The sequence below is a fragment of the Zootoca vivipara genome, chromosome 5, assembly GCF_965207765.1.
Source record: "Zootoca vivipara chromosome 5, rZooViv2.hap1.1, whole genome shotgun sequence".
NCBI classification, from domain to species: Eukaryota; Metazoa; Chordata; class Lepidosauria; order Squamata; family Lacertidae; genus Zootoca; species Zootoca vivipara.
In genome coordinates this window covers 5,144,857-5,166,555 of record NC_142588.1, presented here as the reverse complement: position 1 = coordinate 5,166,555, position 21,699 = coordinate 5,144,857, and the positions used below count along the sequence as shown (strand labels likewise).

Sequence of the window (21,699 nt, the reverse complement as noted above, 5' to 3'; positions counted from 1 at the left end):
ATTTCTATGCATGTGTCTGATTTCATAATCTTTCCGAGACTAATTCTTCTTCTTTTCTTTTTTGCATTCTTTTTCTGTGTGTGTGTGTGTGTGTGTATATATATATATATATATATATATATATATATATATATATATGTACATATGTATGTGTATATAGATAGATACTCTTTTCATTTAGTCGGCTGATTTAACTCTGTGCTCGGATTCTGGATGGGTACATGGGTAGACTTGCATGTTCCAGTTGTATTTATTTTTTCTTTTAGTTTGCGTGTGCATTTTTTTGCACTCCACTTTTGTTATATGTATTTTGGCTGGAATTTTCAGAAGCAATAATTCAGGATTGGTTTGTCTCCTTCCATTGTGTTTAGTGGAATAAGCCTCCGCTAAAATCAAGAGAGGCAGAAATACCACCCAAAATAAATATAGTCTTCATAAAACTGACCCATCCTTTTGTTAATGTGAAATTATCTTCTGTGCAATAAGCTTGCTGCAAATCGTCAGCAATCCAAAAATTTCCAAGAGCCATAGAGCACAGTTTACAAACAAAATCCTTTATGAAAGTAATCCCCTTATATATTTCGAATCATTGTTTTAAACCCTGGTGGAATCGTGGGTAGAGGCAATATTGTTATGATAAGGTATTGTATTTTTAGAGAGATCGTTACTGCGCCATGATAATTGCATCTTCGTAAAGTGTATGCTGTTATGTATGGATTTTTGTAAATTAAAAGTATGATGATATGATATTGTTCAGATGTCAGGGTCAATTAGCTTCTCCAGTAAACTTTACACAGATAACTTCAATGCTACCCTTATGTATAAATGACCCCATATACCGTAAACCATAACCTGTACCTCAGGCATATAAGCATGTTTTCAAAGTGATTCTATTTATGTGTGGTTATTGCAAAAGCTGTTCCAAGTATTGGGATGAGTCTGAGAGGAGGAAGCAGGTAAGATGGGACATTGAAACCTAAGTAGGGAAACAGCTTTTGAAAAGAAAATAATAACAGTCCCAAGTAAATGTTCAAGTACACGGTGGGTTGGGAATTCTATAGGCAACTGCACAAGCTTATCTCACACAGATGCACACAAAGGTGTGTTTTTTCTATAAAAAGAAAAAAGAAAAACAAATACTAAATGTTACTTTTTATAAAGCAAAGAAAAATGTTATGCTGATGTTAAATATTAAGCTGTAAGTTGTGTATCAGCATTGTTGGAATTGAGTAAAGTTCATAGCATGTTTTAATACTGTTTCAGAAGCCATTTCAAAAAGCCATTTTGAAAGTTAATGAATTTTACACGTTTTCTTTGTATGTGCTCTGTTGAGTTTTTGTGCATATTGTCCAATAAAAATACACTGCATGCACTATTGTGTTTGCTAATAGCCATGATTACTGTGGAAGAAATACTTGCTGAAGTTACTCCCCTCACACTTTCTTATCTACTTCAGTGCCATTACTTCCTTCCTTCAGTTCACTCTGAAAATAGAATAAAAATAAATGTGAATATGTGATATAAAGCTTTCCCCCTCCGAATGACCTGGAATTTGCCCCATCTCACCGAAGTATAAAACAGGAGGTTGGATCCAGGGAAAGTTAGTTGCATTTAAATCCCATTGAGATCAACACTACTTAAGTTAGCCATGGTGTATGCTTTTACACCAATTTCAAGGGTACCTAAATTTGGTTTACACTGCAGTCCTATATTCACTGACCTTTGAGTAAGTCCCATTATATTCAATGGAACTTACTTTTGAGTAGAACTTTTTGGAGCATATTTTAATTTGCTCTGGATCCGATACATGTTCTTCAGATTTACATTTTGTTTTGGTTTCTACTTTTTTTTTGTTACTTAAAGCTTATGAGTTCTTATTTTAAAAGTTGTCCAAAACTTACATTCAGGGAGTGGAGGGAGGTTATGTATCATTTTACATGCCCTGCTGGAACCATGCCTATTCGTCTTTAGATCCAAAGTTTGTCTAAGGTCTCAGTTTGCTCCATTGAACATTCCACTTTTCTTTTCATTCCTGAGTTCTTCAAGCCTTTAGATCATGTTTTCTTCATAAATGGAGTAATAACTGCTGGCGGTCCAGAGAAAACAAAGGAATGAGATAACAGACTGACTGAAGTAAAAGAGGAATTGAATCTCTCTTTGTAAAAAAAAAAAAAGCCCCCAAAATACTCTAGCCACTCTCACCAAAATATCCTAGGTTTTCATATTCTGTGCTCTCTCTATATAAGGTCATAAAGAAGCATAACACCTACATGACACACACACAACACTTTTTTCTGAAATGAAACATGGCCCTTTGACCATTGTTCTTGTTTCACAGTCGTCAAATATGCCAGCGTGTAGAGCCCACTGGAATTTTAAGGCATCTTTGCTCCAGCAGTCCTTTCCATGAAACCGCAAACATTTGCATCCACATCATTGACATCATTGCTTGTTTTGTATGAAACCTGCAACTCTGCTTTATTTCTATGGCTGGGGTTTATGGGTTAACTCCATAGCAGGAAGTGGAAACTGTATCCATGCTATATCAGGAGCAGCACCAGAACTCCAGGAATCATGAAATGGTAATGTCAAACGCATTATGTGAAAGCGTTATTAGCAAAAAGTAGCCCATAAATTCTTTCAGTTCAAGTAATGCTATACGGATCATACTGTTCACTATGATCAAGCACCAAAAAAAAGTTTCTTTATATGCATGAATGTACTTTAAATTACCGTTTTAAGTTCATCCTGGTTTAGGGGATATGACGACAAATTGAATGCTAAGTCTGCCTTCTACAGCTGCCGTCTATGATAAATTTTTGTTCTTACTAAGTATGAAACGATGAAGTTCAAGAGATTTCGTCTACCAATTTGAGGTGTTTATAGCAATTAGTATAATTGTCACACAGGAGATATCGCTCTCTTTTTTCACACGAGAGTTCCACACCAGGGAAGAGCTTGGTGTGTGCCACAGTCAATCCGTACAGCGGTACCTCGGTTTATGAACACAATTGGTTCCGGAAGTCTGTTCATAAACTGAAGCGTTCATAAATTGAAGTGAACTTTCCCATTGAAAGTAATGGAAAGTGGATTAATCCGTTCCAGACGGGTCCGCGGAGTACTCAACCTGAAGCGTACTTAACCCGAAGCATGGGTGTAATTGGTTCCGGAAGTCTGTTCATAAACTGAAGCGTTCATAAACTGAAGCGAACTTTCCCATTGAAAGTAATGGAAAGTGGATTAATCCGTTCCAGATGGGTCCGCGGTGTTCGTAAACTGAAAATTCGTAAACCGAGGTTCCACTGTACTCCTAACTTGCTCTAAATGTTCAAATGCAGCAACCAATGGAGGGTGGGCTGGCCATTGCAGGAGATAGGGGAAGCTGGTGATTGGTTAGATCTTCTGGGCATCTCCGAAGCATTCAGCTCTTAAAGACAGTGGATCTTCATCTGAGTGAAAATTTGGCAAGCCTATGATGAAAGGATCTTATAAGGTTTAACCGATCATCTAATTTGCATGCAGAAGGTCCCAGGGACTAAACATCTGGCATCTCCAGGTCGGGCAAGGAAAGACACCCTGTTTGGAACCTATAGGGACTGTGGGTCTGATTAAGAATAAGGTAGCTTCATGTGCTCCTGTGTTATTGATTGATTTAAATTTACACAATCGTGCCATAGGCTCAAGATGTTAAAAAAAACATTAAAAATACACATTTATTTTATTTTGACCATTTATATACTGCTTAGGGACACGGGTGGCGCTGTCGGTTAAACCACAGAGCCTAGGGCTTCCTGATCAGAAGGTCGGCAGTTCGAATCCCCGCAACTGGGTGAGCTCCCATTGCTCGGTCCCAGCTCCTGCCAACCTAGCAGTTCGAAAGCATGTCAAAGTGCAAGTAGATAAATAGGGACCGCTACAGCGGGAAGGTAAACGTCAAAGTGCAAGTAGATAAATAGGGACCGCTACAGCGGGAAGGTAAACGGCATTTCTGTGCGCTGCTCTGGTTCGCCAGAAGCGGCTTTGTCATGCTGGCCACATGACCTGGAAGCTGTACGCCAGCTCCCTCGGCCAATAACGCGAGATGAGCGCCGCAACCCCAGAGTCGGTCACGACTGGACCTAATGGTCAGGGGTCCCTTTACCTTTACCTTTATACTCCTTAATTACAAGTGTATCTAATTGGTATACAATTATTAACAAGTGCAATATAGACCAAATCAGTTCAAAACTAAATATAATATCTGAAGTGACTTAAAATGTCTGCTGAGATACGAACCTACCTGCTACTAACCTGCTTTAAAGAGTCATGCATCTCTTCTAGCAAATATACAGACTCAGATTTTTGTGGACGTGAAGATGGAGAGCAATTCAGAACTGGGAAAAGTCTAACAAGAATGATTCTACATGCACCCTTATTTCTCATACAGCCAAACACTTGATTGACAGAATTAATTTGATTCAGTGTTGGTCACTTGTTCTGTATTTTACATGTTTTATTGTATATTACCATGTTATTTTTAATGAGTTGGTGGTTTATAAACACGTTAAAAATAAACAAATAAAATATATAAGGCGAGACAGTGATGGAGCTTAGAGTCCATAAGGAGTGGTGCAAAGGGTTTTATGAAACCACCTGCTAAGAGGAAACACCTCAGAAACATATTCAAATGGTGTATTTCAGGAACCAAACAAGCCCAAATAAATTGTTATGGCATTCTGACATATCTGCAAAGGGTCCGCAGTCAACAAGGCTGGGTCTTCTCTGTCACTTTCTACTAACCTTAATTTTGTCTGCTTCCACTCTTGCCTGCTACTTTTGCTTTAAAATGCATGGCCAATTCTTAACTGCTATATGCATGTTGACTGCGCACACCAGACTATTGCTCTTCTCACATCTCGGGCTCAGAACCTATGACGTGTCCTTGGTTTTCAAAGCCTACCACCTGCGCCGGGAAGAAACTGATTGGTTCGACAAACCCCGGGAGTCTCGTTTGGAGAACGGACACGGTTTCGACAGAAGGCTACCAGACAAGCTAGCTCACTCGAGGCCACCAAGTCAGCATCAAGACCAAGTAAGGAGGCTATGTTTTTAAGCATTGATGTTTTTAAGGAGATTCATGAGTCATGCCATCTCTCATAGCTTACAATAGACAGGCCACTCAATTTGTCAAAATGGGGTTTAAGAAAATTCCACCCCTAGAATACCAGTGTTCATTATAAAGGCAAAGGCAAATATTGTTATGTGCACCCCCAATTCTTTGAAAATGGAGAACTCCGGGGTACAGCATGTACTTGGGTTCATGTTCCCCATACATGGGGAGATACAGTTTAAGTGCAAGGTAAGATAAGATAAGATAAGATAAGATATCTTTATTGTCATTGTCCCCTTGCGGGAACAACGAAAATACTCGGTTGCTACATCCACTCAGATAAAGCATTCTGCATAATCCAAAATTACAAAACCTAATTAAAAACAGTAAATATAATACAAATAACAAATAAAATAAGATGACTTCAAAGTCCAGGCTTTCCATTTAAGGCCAAAATCGCTCCAGAGAAGAAACTGTTCCTGAGATGGCTCATTCTTGCCTGCATTGTTCTATATCTCCGTCCCGATGGCAGGAGCTGAAACAAATGGTGACCAGGGTGCGTTGGATCTCTTGATATGTCTAGTGCTTTTCTATGGCACCTGGTCGTATAGATTTGTTCTAAGGTATGTCCCAAAGCTCTGTGCTTTGTCACCACATTCCGTTGTCCGGTGAAAATATTCATGAAACCTCACCCACACACCTTTTCGTTCAGTGCTACCTGGGATGGAAGTATTTTCAGGGGTACCAATGAAGCAGCAATGTGACCTTAGAAGCATGTGTTAGGACAGCCTTTTCAATACTCATATGGGATCTGAGAATTGTTTCCAGCATCCTGCAGCACTGCAAGGGATTATGTTGATAGAATTGTGTGTCTTAGATCAGCTGCGATTCCACATTGCATCTCTTGGGGGTTCAAGAGTTCACAGACTCATTAGGGATCCTGTCTGCTTTGCAGCCATGGACCAACTCCTGTGGGCTTTTCTCATATCTAAATAACACATTACATAAATGCATGTGGTTTGTATGTCTTGCAATATAGGACCACTATCCATTACGCAGGTTTATAATCGGGAAGCATATGAAATACATTTGCACATTACATTTGGCTGGAATGGAAAAACAATGGCTGGGAATTTTTAAAAAACCATCTGTTTTTGAGGCAGTGAATGTCATGACCTGTAGCTACAGCTACTGTGTAGTGGAAAGGTGTGACTCACAATTCCAGGTAAATTGTATTGTGCACTTGCAGTCTGTAGCCTTCAGACGGGAGCCAATGAAATAAACCAGCTGGTCTAGAGTCAGCCAGGCAATTATCTCCCATGAAAGGGAGTAAAGAGTCAGTATTTGCCATAGCAACCTCATATCAAATTGATTCAACAGACAGGAAAGTGGCCTGCAACCCTATACACATTTCAAATTTAATATAATATACATTTGAGTAAACATAGATGGGAACCTACTTTTCATCATTTTAAGAATGACTGTTTGTACAGTGAGGATAGAATAAATAGGATAGAATTCTGTCCTGGACAAATATTTGTTATATGAGTACAGAAGAGTACCCACAATAGACACTGTGTGAGAGAGAGCAAGCGACAAAGACTCATAGGAGCTGGGAAAATGCACTGTCAAAGAAACAAATCTCAGTTCTAACTTGTAGTGTTGTATTAACTTAGACGGCATGCAACCCAGTGAAGCAAGAAGCTTCTGTATGCAACTGATTGGGCCCAAAGGTGATCTTAGGAGACAAGTAGATTGACTTTTGCTGTCACCTGAGGTGCAGATGGATTTTGTTTGACTGGGAATCCAAATCCCTTGTCTCACCTACAATATTCACTGTGGACTGCACCTCAGGGCTCATCAACTACTCTTACTAAGCAGAGCTCCCTGTCAGCAACAGGGAATAATAGTGTATCACACTGCAGGCGTCTTGTGTACTATTCTGTCAGCTTCAGGCCAAACCAATCCCAAACCTATAATAAGGGTTTCTCTTGACACTTCAGAACATAATTGTAACCCACTAAGAGCTTGACTTCAGTAATCAGTGCTGAAGTTCTGTTTTAAGTTCTGTTACAAGTGGGTGGCACTGTCGTCTAAACCACTGAGTCTCTTTGAGACTCCTTTTTTCTCCTAGGGACCGGTCCCTAAACATACTACCAGGCCACACCCCCACCGGCAGCCCATTGGCCCACCAGGCAGGGGTGGGCCAAGCCCGCAGTTACCTGGTGGGTGGAACCCGGCCAGGTGGCTCCACTCGGAGCCACAAACTCCGCCCACCTGTTGGGAAGGGGTGAGCAGGAATTGCTGATCAGAAGATCAGCAGTTTGAATCCCCGCAACAGGGTGAGCTTCCATTGCTCTGTTCCAGCTCCTGCCAACCTAGCAGTTTGAAAGCACACCACTGTGGTGGGAAGGTAAATGGCGTTTCCATGTGCTCTGGTTTCTGTTATGGTGTTCTGTTGCACCAGAAGCGGTTTGGTCATGCTGGCCACATGACCCGGAAAGCTGTCTGTGGACAAACGCCAGCTTCCTCTGCCTGAAAGTGAGTTGAGTGCCATAACCCCATAGTCACCTTTGACTGGACATAACTGTACAAGGGTCCTTTGCCTTTTTTTAATTTTTTTAAACCTATAAGCAAGCCTCTTCTGGCCAAACCCCCTTCAGATGACAATGTAGTATAAGAACAATGAATTGCATTTTCTTTGGAATTTTTTCATAAAGCAGACAGTTTATATCTGTTTGCCTCTTTCTCCATTTCCATCTGGGAGAAAAAAATAGGGAATGAGACACTGAAGTGTAACTGCCCACTTTCCAGTCTCCTCCTTACCTCCTCTATGCTTTTTGATTCATCTCAGCTAACATTGGTGGAAAAATTAAAATCAGTTCGCATATAAAAGTGAACCTATACATAATCCAAACTTTCCAAAGTTGTAGCTCTGTGAGGGGTTTGGTTGGAAGCCTCCCAGAGTGACTGGGGGAGCCTTGTCAGATTGGAAGGGTATAAGAAATATTTCATCATCATCATCATCATTATTACTACACCACCATCCTTTGAGCTTCCTACTTCCCAGAATTTTGTAATGCAGTTATCCAGCTAAGTAATGCGAACAAAAACACATATACTGAGACAAAGTGTGCATAGAAATGCATAAGTTAATAAAACAGCATTAAGAATGCATTATATTATGGGAAACTGCTTCACAAAGGCAAGTATTAAGCTAATACTTGGAGGTTTGGAGGTTTGCACAGCCCTAGCAAAAACCTCTTTTTTGCCTTTGCAAAGCTCGGGGTTTCTCCGCAGAGCTCACCCGCGCTCCTTCCCGGTCAGCGGAGGAAACAGGAAGTCCAGGCGGCATCAATTTTCAGTGAGATCTTGTGAGGTTTCACTGGAAATCTGTGGGATCTTGCCAGAGGTTGGTGCTAGTGCCACTTCTCTGCCACCAACAGAAGCAGTAGAGCAGAGCAGCACTTCCTGTTTCACCCCAAGCAGCAAAACAGGATGCCGAGGGCCTATGCCTGTATCGGAACTCACCCATGAGCTTTGCAGAGGGAATGGATTCAAACTACAAGAAAGAAGATTCCACCTAAACATTAGAATGAACTTCCTGACAGTAAGAGCTGTTCGGCAGTGGAATTTGCTACCAAGGAGTGTGGTGGAGTCTCCTTCTTTGGAGGTCTTTAAGCAGAGGCTTGACAGGCATATGTCAGGAATGCTTTGGTGGTGTTTCCTGCTCGGCAGGGGGTTGGACTGGATGGCCCTCGTGGTCTCTTCCAACTCTACGATTCTATGATTCTATTCTATGATTCTAGGTAGTTGAGAACATGGTATTATGCTTTTTTCCAGCAATATAAGATTGTTCACTTAAGAATTGCTTCCCATTTCATCCAAGCTTTCACGCCTTTGTTCACGTTAGCTCCCCAAACATATGCTTTTTTCTTTCTTTTTTGGTCATTCTGGCCCCAATTCTCTACTATCCTCTACTACCATAGGTAGTAGGTCCAGTCACGGACAACTCTGGGGTTGCGGCGCTCACCTCGCTCTATAGGCCAAGCGAGCCAGCGTTTGTCTGCAGACAGCTTCCGGGTCATGTGGCCAGCATGACTAAACCACTTCTGGCGAAACCAGAGCAGCACACGGAAACGCTGCTTACTACTTGCACATTGACGTGGTTTCGAACTGCTAAGTTGGCAGGAGCTGGGACCGAACAACAGGAGCTCACCCCATCTTGGGGATTCGAACCGCCAACCTTCCGATCAGCAAGCCGTAGGCTCTGTGGTTTAATCCACAGCGCCACCCGCCACTGTCTACCACCATAGGAGGGTGTAAATACAGTTCTCAGACTGCCATAAATTAAATTAAAACACAGACCCAATTCAAACCTGCAGAAAAAACCCACATAATAATCCTTCAGCCCGCCACAGGTAATAGGCTGCATATTTTTCAAAAACACATACCCTGCATACATTGGAGAGTAGCTTGTCAAGGAGAAAGTTTTCAGACTAGCTTTCTTCCTGATGTGCTATCCAGGTGCAGGATTTTGTTTGCTCCGTTAGAAACACAGGAGAGCATTCAAAAAAGCAATTCATCACCTACAGTTTAAAGTGGTGAAGCCCTAGGCAAATCATATTGTTTGCTTTCCTAGAAAATGTAGATCAATCCATGACATTCCTGTTCTTTACAAGACTATTATTTGGCTTAATTTGTATTCATGACTCCCGTCTGAGCCTTAAAATAATGATTCCCCCCCCCCTCCTTTAGTTCTTTAATGTACTAAGCATTTAAATCTCAAATCCAGTACATGGCCCCATTTCTTTCAGGCTGTGCAAGCACATTATAAAGAAACAAATTTGCTCAAAACCATTTGGCCAACAGCATTCACCAGCCGGGATTTGCTTGGAGGTCACAATAAATATGCAGTTCAGCAGAAATCAGAGCCACCAAAATGACAAGCAGGAGCGTTCTAGCCAAGAAGCAGCAAAGCTTTCTCACATATTCTCCCCAGAAGCCGTTTAATCTAACAGATCCAACTTCTGTTTCAACGTAATCTGCAGCAAATTCAGAGGTGACCTGTAATTCATCTAACTTTAATTCCCAGCATTTCCTGAAGTGGGACGTCTGATCATATGAGGGACAAGGGGACAATATAGTGCAACTTAACGTTAGGAGCTGAAGAAATGGGGCAGGTGAACCAAAACTGAAGTTGCCTCAAACTTCCTGCTCACTTGAATATAACCATTTCCTATGCTCTAATTCCCTACACAGTACAGATAGAGCAGGGTTCTGCCAGACCAAAATATGGGCTTTAATCGTGTTCCGGCTGGAACAACAGTCGTTTCAGAACAGACCCAGGGCCTCTTATGCTCACACACATCTTGGGTGCTCTGGTCTGCAGGGTTTTAGCATTAAGCCGGTCATGGTTTTACTGCTTTCTCTGGGAAAATGATAGCTTATTTTTCATACTTCTCCAGAAATAGCTGGATGTGTGCATAGATGCATGCATGCATGCACACACACGCACACACACACATTCCACTGTGTTTTGTCCACACTAATGGGAATGCATAACAAAACCAAATGAACAATGGAGTAATGAAGCGCTGAAGCGTGCTATTTTAGCATCTTGTTTATGCTTTTTTCATTAAGCCTATTGTAGAGTTCCTGGTTGTTGTTTTATAATGTAGGCATTTCAGTGTGAATGAAAAATCACTCTTAACACCACCACCCTACAAAACACTGCTAAATGTAAGCAATCAGAAAGAAAACTGTGAAGATGTGTCCAAAGGAGGAGGCTCAGCTGCCTGAAACATCATTGTTCACATCAAAACCACATCTACACCTGCGCATAGTAGAAAGCTGCTTCATTCATTTACTTTTGCGAGCTTTCGGTACAGAAGAAGCACAGGGAAGATACGTAACAATTGGATGGCAACTTCTTGTAGATGCTCCCTTAAAAATGAGTTAACAAAATATGGAGAAGCATACCAACACACTCACACAGCATAGAGTGGGGTGGTTGTGCAGGAGACCAGTGGCTGAAGCATGAAGGAGCAAGCAACGATTTCTGCATCAGCCCTCTAGCCCAGGGGTAGGCAACCTAAGGCCCATAGGCCGGATGCAGCCCAATCGCCTTCTCAATCCGGCCCGCGGATAGTCTGGGAATCTGGGATTCAGCGTGTTTTCACATGAGCAGAAAGCGTTCTTTTATTTAAAATGCATCTCTGGATTATTTGTGGGGCCTGCCTGGTGTTTTTACATGAGTAGAATGTGTGCTTTTATTTAAAATCCATCTCTGGGTTATTTGTGGGGCATAGGAATTCATTCATTTTTCCCCACAAAATATAGTCCGGCCCACCACATGGTCTGAGGGATGGTGGACCGGCCCATGGCTGGAAAAGGTTGCTGACCCCTGCTCTAGCCTTACTCAGCAACATTGCTTCGTGACAGGCTTCATCCTGTCGGCAAGAACAGAGGCCATTGCATCAGATGTTTGTACCTGTCTATTTTTTTTTTAAAAAAAAAAGGATCAGTCTTGAGTGGAGGGCTGGACTGAGTCGCCAGATCTGCTCCCATCTTACCAGCCAGAATGCCTTGGGTGCCCAGAAGCATTCTTGGCTAGGGAAGATGGCAGCAGCTCCATGCACACAGCCTGGTACACCTCCTCTAAGGGTCAGGCAGTACCGAGAGGAATTGCCAGCACCCCTAGTGTAGCATCTTTCAGCAAGGTTGCTTTCAGCAATATGGGGGGGGGGCGGACTATATTTTTGGGGGGGAAATATGAACAAATTCCTATGCCCCATAAATAACCCAAAGATACATCCTATATAATAAAGTCCCTGTGTCTCTGCGTCCAGTCCCTGTGTCCGCGCTAATGAGCATGTGCCCCACGGACACAGGGACTGGACGAAGAGGCAGGACGTACACACACACACACGCTCTCCCCCCCTCAACCCTCTGCTTCCCGTTCCCCTGTGGCGGCTGAGCAAGATGGCGGCATCTTGGTCCGCGGCCTCCTCCTCCTGACAACCCTACCTGGCCCGTGGGAGGAGCAGCGGGGCCGCAGCCTTCCCTCCCTCTCTGCGCTCGGCCGCGGGACACGACGGGAGAGCACTTTGTTTAATTGCGTTCCTGGTGCGCCCCGCGGCCTAGCGCAGAAAGGGAGGGAAAGCCACGGCCCCGTCGCACCTCTAGCGCCCGTTTCCTTAACGGGCTGAATGAGACTAGTTTTAAATAAAAGGACACATTCTACTCATGTAAAAACATGCTGATTCCTGGACCGTCCGCGGGTCAGATTTAGAAGGCGATTGGGCTGGATCCAGCCCCTGGGCCTTAATTTGCCTACCCTTGACCTAGGCTGTCACCTCACCAGGAAGCTAGCCTGGCTATTCCAAGAATTAGAAGCAGGGGCAGGCATGCAGCCCAACCTCTCCCCCAAACTCCTGACAATCCATCTCTGGCCTTCTAAAAGAACCAAGGCAGACAGGGTATTTTAATTCTAAAATCAGCCAGCCAGAGAAGGAGGTGGAAGGTGGAGAAGCTTCTTCATCAGGATCTCCCATAGGTTTGCTGTGTTGATGGAGCTTCCCTGATCAAAACATAAGTTTTATATTCTGATTTTATCCTGTGGACCGCCCTGAGACCTTCGGGTATAGGGCAGTATAAAGGGAAAAGTATGAAGGGAAAACCCCTCACCATTAGGTCCAGTCGTGACTGACTCTGGGGTTGCGGCGCTCATCTTGCTTTATTGGCTGAGGGAGCCGGCGTACAGCTTCCAGGTCATGTGGCCAGCATAACTAAGCCGCTTCTGGCGTTTACCTTCCTGCTTGGAGCATTACTTTTTATCTACTTGCACTTTGATGTGCTTTCGACCTGCTAGGTTGGGAGGAGCAGGGACCAAGCAACAGGAGCTCACCTGTTTGGGGTCATGGGGATCAGGGCCGGCTCTGGGTAGAGTCCCGGTGGCGCGGGGCGCCAGGGGACCGGGCCGGCAGGCGGGGCACTGCGCGGCAAAGCCACACGGAAGCCATGCTGCACCCTGCGAGGGCGGGGGCGCCAGAGCGATCTCCACCCCTCAACGCCAGGGCGCCCAACCTGCTCGAGACTGCCCTGGTGGGGATTCAAACCGCCAACCTTCTGATCAGCAAGCCCTAGGCTCTGTGGTTTAGACCACAGCGCCACCCACGTCCCGACATAGGGCAGTATACAGATTTAATAAATAACAATAATAAAAGTTTTGGTGATTGTAGCTCCGAGCCTTTCGTTGTAGTTTTAAAGGACTTTAAAGGGGTCTGCCTGCTGTAGGCTCTTCTCCAGCGCAAAGTCTCACTCCCCTCACAGTTCGTCCTGTGGAAACAGCTGGAGGTGGAGCCTACTGTACAAAGGAGAGAATCACAGCAATTACTCCACACATGTTTGTCCAGGCCAACCTCTAGCATGTGCTCCTGATGGGATGCTTCCCATTTTACAGGGACAAGAGCCTCAGCCCAGATATGACCATTCGCAGTTCTCTGAGCCATATATTGTCCTCTCAGTCTGCACTCTCCATGGGCAGAGAAAAACAGAGCTGCGTGACAGAAGGAAATTCAGCCTGCGCTGCTTTCACAGGCAGATGCAAAGCAGGAGCCCTGTTGTAAAAATTGGCAACCCAGCTGTCATAAAACCATCCAGTCCCGCCTCCTTTTTATAGCAGGGGTGGCCTGCCAGATTTTGCTGGACTACAACTCTCACCATTCCTGACCACTGGCCATGCTGTTTGAGGTGGATGGAGATTGGAGACCAACAGCGTATTGAGCTTAGCTCATATTTTGTAGCCTCATTTTCTTTGTGGAGACATAAGAGTGCTCCAGCAAGACTTTTGTATACCTTAAAACATGGGCGGGGGGCAACCCCTAAACCAGGTTAATGCACATGCCATACTCAGAGGGAAACTAGGGATTGCATAGTCTCTCTTTGTTTTGTTTTTTGCAGTGCTACATATTTTTGTGTTACGTTTTCCTATGTACTGTTTTTGGGCAGAGGAATAAGTTTTGGTGTTTGTAATGTAACACAGAAAGCCAGCATCTCTTCTCCACCTCCAGTCTCACCCCTCTACAGTACTTAGAAGCCTACTGCTGTATAGGTTGACTTCATACCGTAATGCCAACCACAGTTTAAGCAGTTTCCTACAAGCAATTAAAAAAAGGATATTACTGGTCTCTGGGTACCAGTAAACTCTAAAGTCTATGTTTATAAGGCTGTTTATCACAAGGATTTATACTGATTGTAACACACTGCAGGTGGAAGTAATAAAAATATAATAGGCCGAGGCAGCAATCCTTACTTGGGAGAAAGACCCAGGGAGCTTACTTCTGAGTAGACGTACATATGATTGCACTGTAAGGCAAGTGCTTTTTGTTTCTTTGGCTGTGCATTCTCCAAAAAAGGCACGTCAGTGCACAAGTATATATGTTCTAGGGATTTCTTTTAAAATGGGATGAACGTGTCAAAATAAATGAGGCTATAAATTACAATTTATAGGTCATATATATATATATATATATATATATATATATATATATATATATATAACAAAACCGCATCCAGTTCCATTCATATGTTACATCATGCTTAAAAGACCCCTCAACATTGATTCCCTTGTATGATGCGAAGACCAGCAAAGAATAAAAAGTGCCCAATTTTTCTGACATATTTCTAAAGTTAATTCTCTCATCTCATAATTGTTTATATCCATGTACCAATAAGTCCCAAATGTTCCTCTTTCCACCCCTGTATGGAAGGTGTTCTATCTATTTTCCATGCCCTCGAAATGTAAACCAGGCTCAGAGCAATGCAACGAATAGCCAAAATCTGTGCATTGCTTTGAGCCTGGTGCCTTATGTATTCCAAGAGCATTATTACCCGACTGAATTGGAATATTTTCTTATGGCTCCTCCAGGAAATCTGTTTATTGAGCATTCCTTGAGGTTTGATTGCACGGTGCTTATGTGGAGTTTAGGCTATGATTTTTTTTTTCTGAAGCAGCTATACAACAATGAGCAGTGATCCTAATTTGCTTGTGGGGTGTTTATAACTCTTCCGGTTACTCACTACTTCACATAATCTTCTGTGCATTTCCCCCTCACTTTCAAAACTCCCCAAAGTGGATTCGTTAAGCTAGGGCAGGCATGTCCAACAGGCAGATCACTAAACGTCTGCAGTAGATCACTCGAAGATCACTGGCTCCCCCCAACAAAGCTCAACAAGTTTGGGTCCCCTAAAAACGTTCAACATTTTTACCCTGCACCCCCCAAAATGGGGCTTTCCTCCTCTCTAAAAAAAGCTCAACAACTTTGACCTGAGCTCCAAAAGAGGGGGTAGATCACTGCCAGTTTTTAACTCTGTGAGTAGATCGCAGGGGAGTGGCCACTCCGAAATAAACAAATCAAATATGCTGAGCTTGCAGGTATGACATCTAAGGTAGGAAATGTAGACGACAGATGAGGAGCGAGTGGGAGTATTTAGGGGAATATTTACAAAAAGGTTGATCTTGAATATAAATCCCAGGTAGGGGTTGCCTTTTGGCCAGCAGTTGACATTACAAAGGTTATGGGAAGGTGGAAAAGAAGGTGAAGGTATTATTGTACAGTCATACCTCAGGTTACAGATGCTTCAGGTTGCGTCTTTTCAGATTGTGCACCACGCGAACCCAGAAGTACCCGAACGGGTTACTTCCGGGTTTCGGCCCTCCTGCATGCACAGAAGCGCTAAATCGTGCTTTTGCACATGTGCAGAAGCGCTGAATCGCAACCCGTGCGTGCGCAGACGCGGCGCTGCGGGTTGCGAACTCTGCGGGTTGCGAACATGCCTCCCGCACGGATCACGTTGGCAACCCGAGCGTCCACTGTATTTGCAGCTAATTAAGACGTGCAAAGAACTGTCATGCAATGCTGGGTGGGAAGTCCAAAAGAACTCCTGTATAAGAATGGGAAATGATATGGGTGCAAACTGAAAACTTATAAATAAAATTAAAGAAAAGGAAAAAAAACCTCAAAGGCACAAGGCAAACCAGCAGCAGAGATGGATGGTGACCTTATCTAATAGGCTCAATTGTTAAGCTTAGACAAAGTAACCCTGTTCTTCCTTAGTAGAGGAATAAAAGCTTTAAGCAGTTACATTGAAAGGACTGTTAAGTCCTAAATTGAAAGATGGCTGCTGTGCCTGTAATAGGAGCCATAGAGAAGAAGTTCAGTACTGTGTCCTCTTTCATCATCAACCTGCGCTGACAGACAAAATTGCAAATGGCAAACATATTTCCCAAAGTGATGCGAATCATATTTAAATTAAGGTTACCAGACTTCCCCATTTCCTGGGGACAGTCCCTGGATTTACAAATCAGTCCCCTGACAAAATCCATTGAAGTTGAAAGTGTCCCTGGATTCATTGAAAAAAATCAGGTAACCTTAATTTAAATCAAGTTACTACATTATTATTATTATTATTATTATTATTATTATTATTATTATTATTATTTTCTATACCGCCCTATAACCGAAGGCCTCAGGGTAGTTCACATTAAACATCACTGTAAACAGTATGAAGACTACCCTGCACTGTTTTAAAATTTGATGTATGTTACAAGCATAGCTGCCAAGTTTTCCCTTTTCTCGCGAGGAAGCCTATTCAGCATAAGGGGAAATCCCTTTAAAAAAGGGATAACTTGGCAGCTATGGTTACAAGAGACCATTGCTAAACTTGATAGCTAGCATCTTAATGGTTGAAAACCATCTATATGAAGCATATACTAAAAGTTGCTATCTGCTATTTAACAGCCCTTGTGCTATGGTTTCTGAGAGGCATTTAAGTGTCTAAGTAAACATTGCAAGCAAATGCTTGTACTAATATACACAACAAACAAACAAACAGCAGCAGAGGAGAAGATTTGTGTTAGGATGGACTCATGTGAAGTAGTGAATTACACAACCTCGCTTTCACCATTTCTGTTATACTTTAAAATCTATAAAACAGTTTAGGAACGTTGTGGTTTGTGCCATCTTGTCCCCATCTTGTCGGCAGCGCAAAGCAAGATAAATTCCCCACGTCGCACTGCCACGTATATAAACTTCCAACCCCACAACTTTGCCACGTTGCCTATTGGCTAATGCCATGGCTCCACCGGCTGAGGGTGGGGAAAGCGGGTTGGGGAGAATGTTCCAGGGGCCGAGCCCAACATGGCCCCTCTGTTAAGAGGATCCACCTTGTTTCCAGTACCTCGTGTATACTATCCTTGCAACTGTTGTTGCATATAAGAATAAATTATGGGCTTTTTTGGTAACTCATTTCCAATTATGCCAAGAAAGAATGTAAATTTAAAGAGTTTTTTTTTTTAACACATTGTCCACCATTTCCCAAAATTCCTTTGCCTGATTACATTTCCACCATAAGTTGTTAATGTACCCTTAGCTTCTAGACATTTCCAAAAGATTTTTGAGTCTTTTCTATACCATCAGTATTGCATTTTTAGTATATTTTCTCTTATTTGACAGCAAGCGGAGAACTTCATTGTTTGGTTCCATAGTTTTTCCCACTCGTCAATTTCAATATTATACCCAGTGTCAATGGTCCACTTAATCCTTGCTTCCTTTATAAATTCATCTTTAGTTTCCCATTCTAACAGTATCTTAGAGATTATTTTTTATTGGACCCCAAAATCTGTTCTCAAATTCTGAGCCTTCTTGAATAAATCCTTTTTCCTTATCTTTTTTGAACTTCTCATTTGTCTGAAAATATTGAAACCAATCAGGTAGCCAATTAGAAATCTCCTACCTGTCTCTTAGTTTTATGTTGCCCTCTTAGTAAACAAGAAGATATTTATACTTTTCCCAAGCTCTGTCCATATTTAATCTTTTTACTGCACCTGCTTCTACTGGAGAGATCCAACTGGGGGGTCTTCCTTTCTCATACATCTTTATGTCTAGTCCAAACCTTAAACGTATCTTGAGTTTTATTTCTATTGTGATTTTTCATGTGCTTCATTATTAAATCACTCCAGATGTGTAAACACAAATAGCAGAGATACTGGGGCATTGGACGAAATGAACCTTGTGTGGGCAATTTATACCCCAAAGCTTGAATGTAGCAGCAAAAAAAAAAAAAAATAAATCTCCCGACCCACATACCCACCTGCTTATTCACTAAGGGCAAGGTGTATCTAAGGGTGGGTGGAGTCATATGGGACGAAGCAATCCTTCAGATTGTGACGATCCTTCGTCACCGATCCTTCGGTGTGACGATCCCACCGCTGCCACCATATATGCGACGTACCTCCCTTTCTCTATTACTAGCAGTGTGCAGAAGGAATTCGGTTATTGTTCAAACAACCCACTATTCCTTCTTTCTCCCAAATAAACTCCCTGTTTTTATATTGGTTTGCTAGTACATAGAGTACAGTTCCAGCTTTCCAAATAACGTGGCTCTGTATCTTTAAAAACTCCAGGCAAATGTTACAGGAACAATCTTGTGCCCTCAGTAAGGTTTCCCTCTCAACTCAGGTTCACCTCAGCAGCGGTTGCCTCAGCACTTTAGCCTCTGCAAGGCACTCTTTTCCCTCCACTTGCCTCCTCTGTGCGTGACTGTGAGATGCAAACTATCCACCTGCTCCTCAGGCTTAGTTTTATCTCCCCTCTTCAGTCACCACCCTTTTGAGTTTAGATACGTTGCTGGAATAAGGAGGAACATCCAATTTGACACAAACATAGATGAAAGCTTTATTTAACTGGAGAACTTGTATATTTCTTTATGGTTTCATTTGTTTAAACTCTTAGTTCATCATCTTCTTTTCATATAACACAAACTTGTTAATACACCTCCTGCATCCCTCTCTAACACTCTACTCCCCACAACTTCCCACACGCTCACGCTCCCAAAACCCTCTCTCCTCGAATTAACGGCTACCCATCCTCCTTAAACCCGTGGCTGTCCCGCCCCTCATGGAATGGAATGCCGTCAATCAACTAAGAGGCTGGGTTTAACACTTAACACCCTGGAGTTCTACTCAAGCCAGCCCAATCCGTCACACCATGGCCCTAACCCCTTAGGGATTTAAAGGTCAACATCAGAATTTTGAGTCAAGTCCCAAAGCAAACAGGGAAGCAGTGATACTGACATGAACAGAGCCCTTCACAGAAGCAAGTTTGGAAGGATCTCAGTTTGGGGTGATTACAAAAAATCATCATATCACACTGGCTTGTGGTGCTCGGTGCATCACTGGGGCAGCGGGGCATGGCATCTCTCTTGCTGGCCTTATCCTCATGGGAGTGCCCTGGTTCCACATCATGAAGGAACCAATCTCTAGCCTGATATAAAATCAGGATATCTTGCTGTGGGGTGAGAGAGAGAGAGGGAGAGATTCCAAAGATAACGTGTTTACTAGATTATTGTTTTTCTGATAAGTCATTGTGAAAGAAGCATGTTCTGTCTTTAATCAGCCTGCACACTTTCTATTCCATAGATTATTGGGAAGCCTATTCAATACATCTTTCCCCATGCAAGGCTGAAATTGCCGAGGGACCCAAAGGACCACTCTGTTTCAGGTAAAGCAAGCAAGAGCATCTGGCTTCACAGGAATATGGATTATATGGCATGCAAATGAAGTATGAGATGGTGTCCATCATCTAGTAAGCAGTTGTTCATCTTGGATAAGTGGCAACACTCAATGAGAACAGAATATGATCCATGTTAGATTGTTAGATGCAGTGTTAGAAACTGAGATATGAAAGCTAGGAGCTAAAGGTTATAGGTGCAACAACAGAGTGTCTAGGTGTCTTCCTTTCCTTCCACTCTGCAGTTTTTTCATCTGAAATCTTAGGCGCAGTACTGTGCCCAGAGCTCAGGAACTGCTTGCCCTAATGAAATTCCCTGTCGCAAAATGCGCCTAGAACAAGGGGAGTTTCTGACATTGGTTAGCTGCAACAATGCTTTATTAAAAAATAACTTAAACACTATGTAAATAAATAGATAAACACTTTAAGAACCATGCTTCTGAAGGGCATGCAAATGGTTGTTTGTCTGTGCATATATATCAATTCGTCTCCATTCCCTCTTTTCTGTTGATTGGATGTTTTAAGCCTCCCTATGGTCACGAAATTAAAAGATGCCTGCTTCTTGGGAGAAAAGCAATGACAAACCTAGACAGCATCTTAAAAAGCAGAGACATCACCTTGCCGACAAACGTCCGTATAGTTAAAGCTATGGTTTTCCCAGTAGTGATGTATGGAAGTGAGAGCTGGACCATAAAGAAGGCTGATCGCCGAAGAATTGATGCTTTTGAATTATGGTGCTGGAGGAGACTCTTGAGAGTCCCATGGACTGCAAGAAGATCAAACCTATCCATTCTGAAGGAAATCAGCCCTGAGTGTTCACTGGAAGGACAGATCCTGAAGCTGAGGCTCCAATACTTTGGCCACCTCATGAGAAGAAGAGAAGACTCCCTGGAAAAGACCCTGATGTTGGGAAAGATGGAGGGCACAAGGAGAAGGGGACGACAGAGGATGAGATGGTTGGACAGTGTTCTCGAAGCTACGAACATGAGTCTGACCAAACTGCGGGAGGCAGTAGAAGACAGGAGTGCCTGGTGTGCTCTGGTCCATGGGGTCACGAAGAGTCGGACACAACTAAACGACTAAACAACAACAACAATGGTCAAGGCAGAGCCCCCTGGCCAGCTTAGCCTTCCAAGGCAAAGGCATCGGGCTGCCCCCTCCCTCTGGGTGCCACATCTGAAAGAATATTGCTCCAGCTCCCACCTCAACTGGGAGAGCCCCTTCTGCTGCACACACACCCTCTCCCCCCCCCCTTATTTCATGGAGGTTTGTCATTTCTGCATACTTTTTGTATGTATAAACAACAAAAATGCAAAGTGAATAAACTAACACCTCAAGAGTTGATGCCTCTGAACCAAGCCCATCAACAGAATATTGTTGTTTTTACATAAGCTGATGGGGCGCAGTTCTGCTTCTTCTGAAAGAAAAGAGCTCAAGCCAAACATGTTCAAATGAAACTTCAGATGATTTATATGATTTGCATATATTAGGGTTTCTTGGAGAAAAATATTAATGTTACTGAAGTGCACTGTAAAACTAAATAATAATAAAATGATAATGATAATGCTTCTACACTAAGGAGTAGGATAGAACAACCAATTATATTCTTTGTGTATTGAAACATATGTGATTTAAGTTTAAATGCTAGTTATTTTTTTGTTTTCTATGAAATTATTTGCCTATGGTAGCAAGGGCTGGAGATCAGATTGCAAATATGCCTGATTCATAGCCTTGGGAGCTCAGTTAAAGACATGCTCAATTAATTGCCATTCCTCAAGCTTTGAAGCAACTTGAAAGGATTTTATCTACAGTAAACGTATAAAATTCCCTTTGAAATGTTGTTTCTCCAACAAGAATTTTCATGATAATCAGAAGGTCAGAGTCTAAGAAGATTTCCTGTGGAATTCATTGAGCCTCTTGCTTATTGCTGACTAGTTTTCTAGCATAGCGATAAACTCTCTGAAGAAAGGGAGGAAATAATAGAAATAAGAAATCTGTACTTAGGTACCGAAATTCAAATTCAGACATTTTTTGATA

The 21,699-nt window shown here is 42.7% G+C and overlaps 1 protein-coding gene across 1 annotated transcript in view; it reads left to right on the top strand.

The window, feature by feature from the left end:
- Positions 1–21,699, top strand: part of PCLO (piccolo presynaptic cytomatrix protein) — a 213,992-nt gene that overhangs the window by 124,864 nt on the left and 67,429 nt on the right. The window contains exons 8-9 of the mRNA XM_060275141.2: positions 4,935–5,071; positions 19,572–19,653. Coding sequence (XP_060131124.2) covers positions 4,935–5,071; positions 19,572–19,653 — 219 coding nt within the window. The remainder of the gene's footprint in view (positions 1–4,934; positions 5,072–19,571; positions 19,654–21,699) is intronic.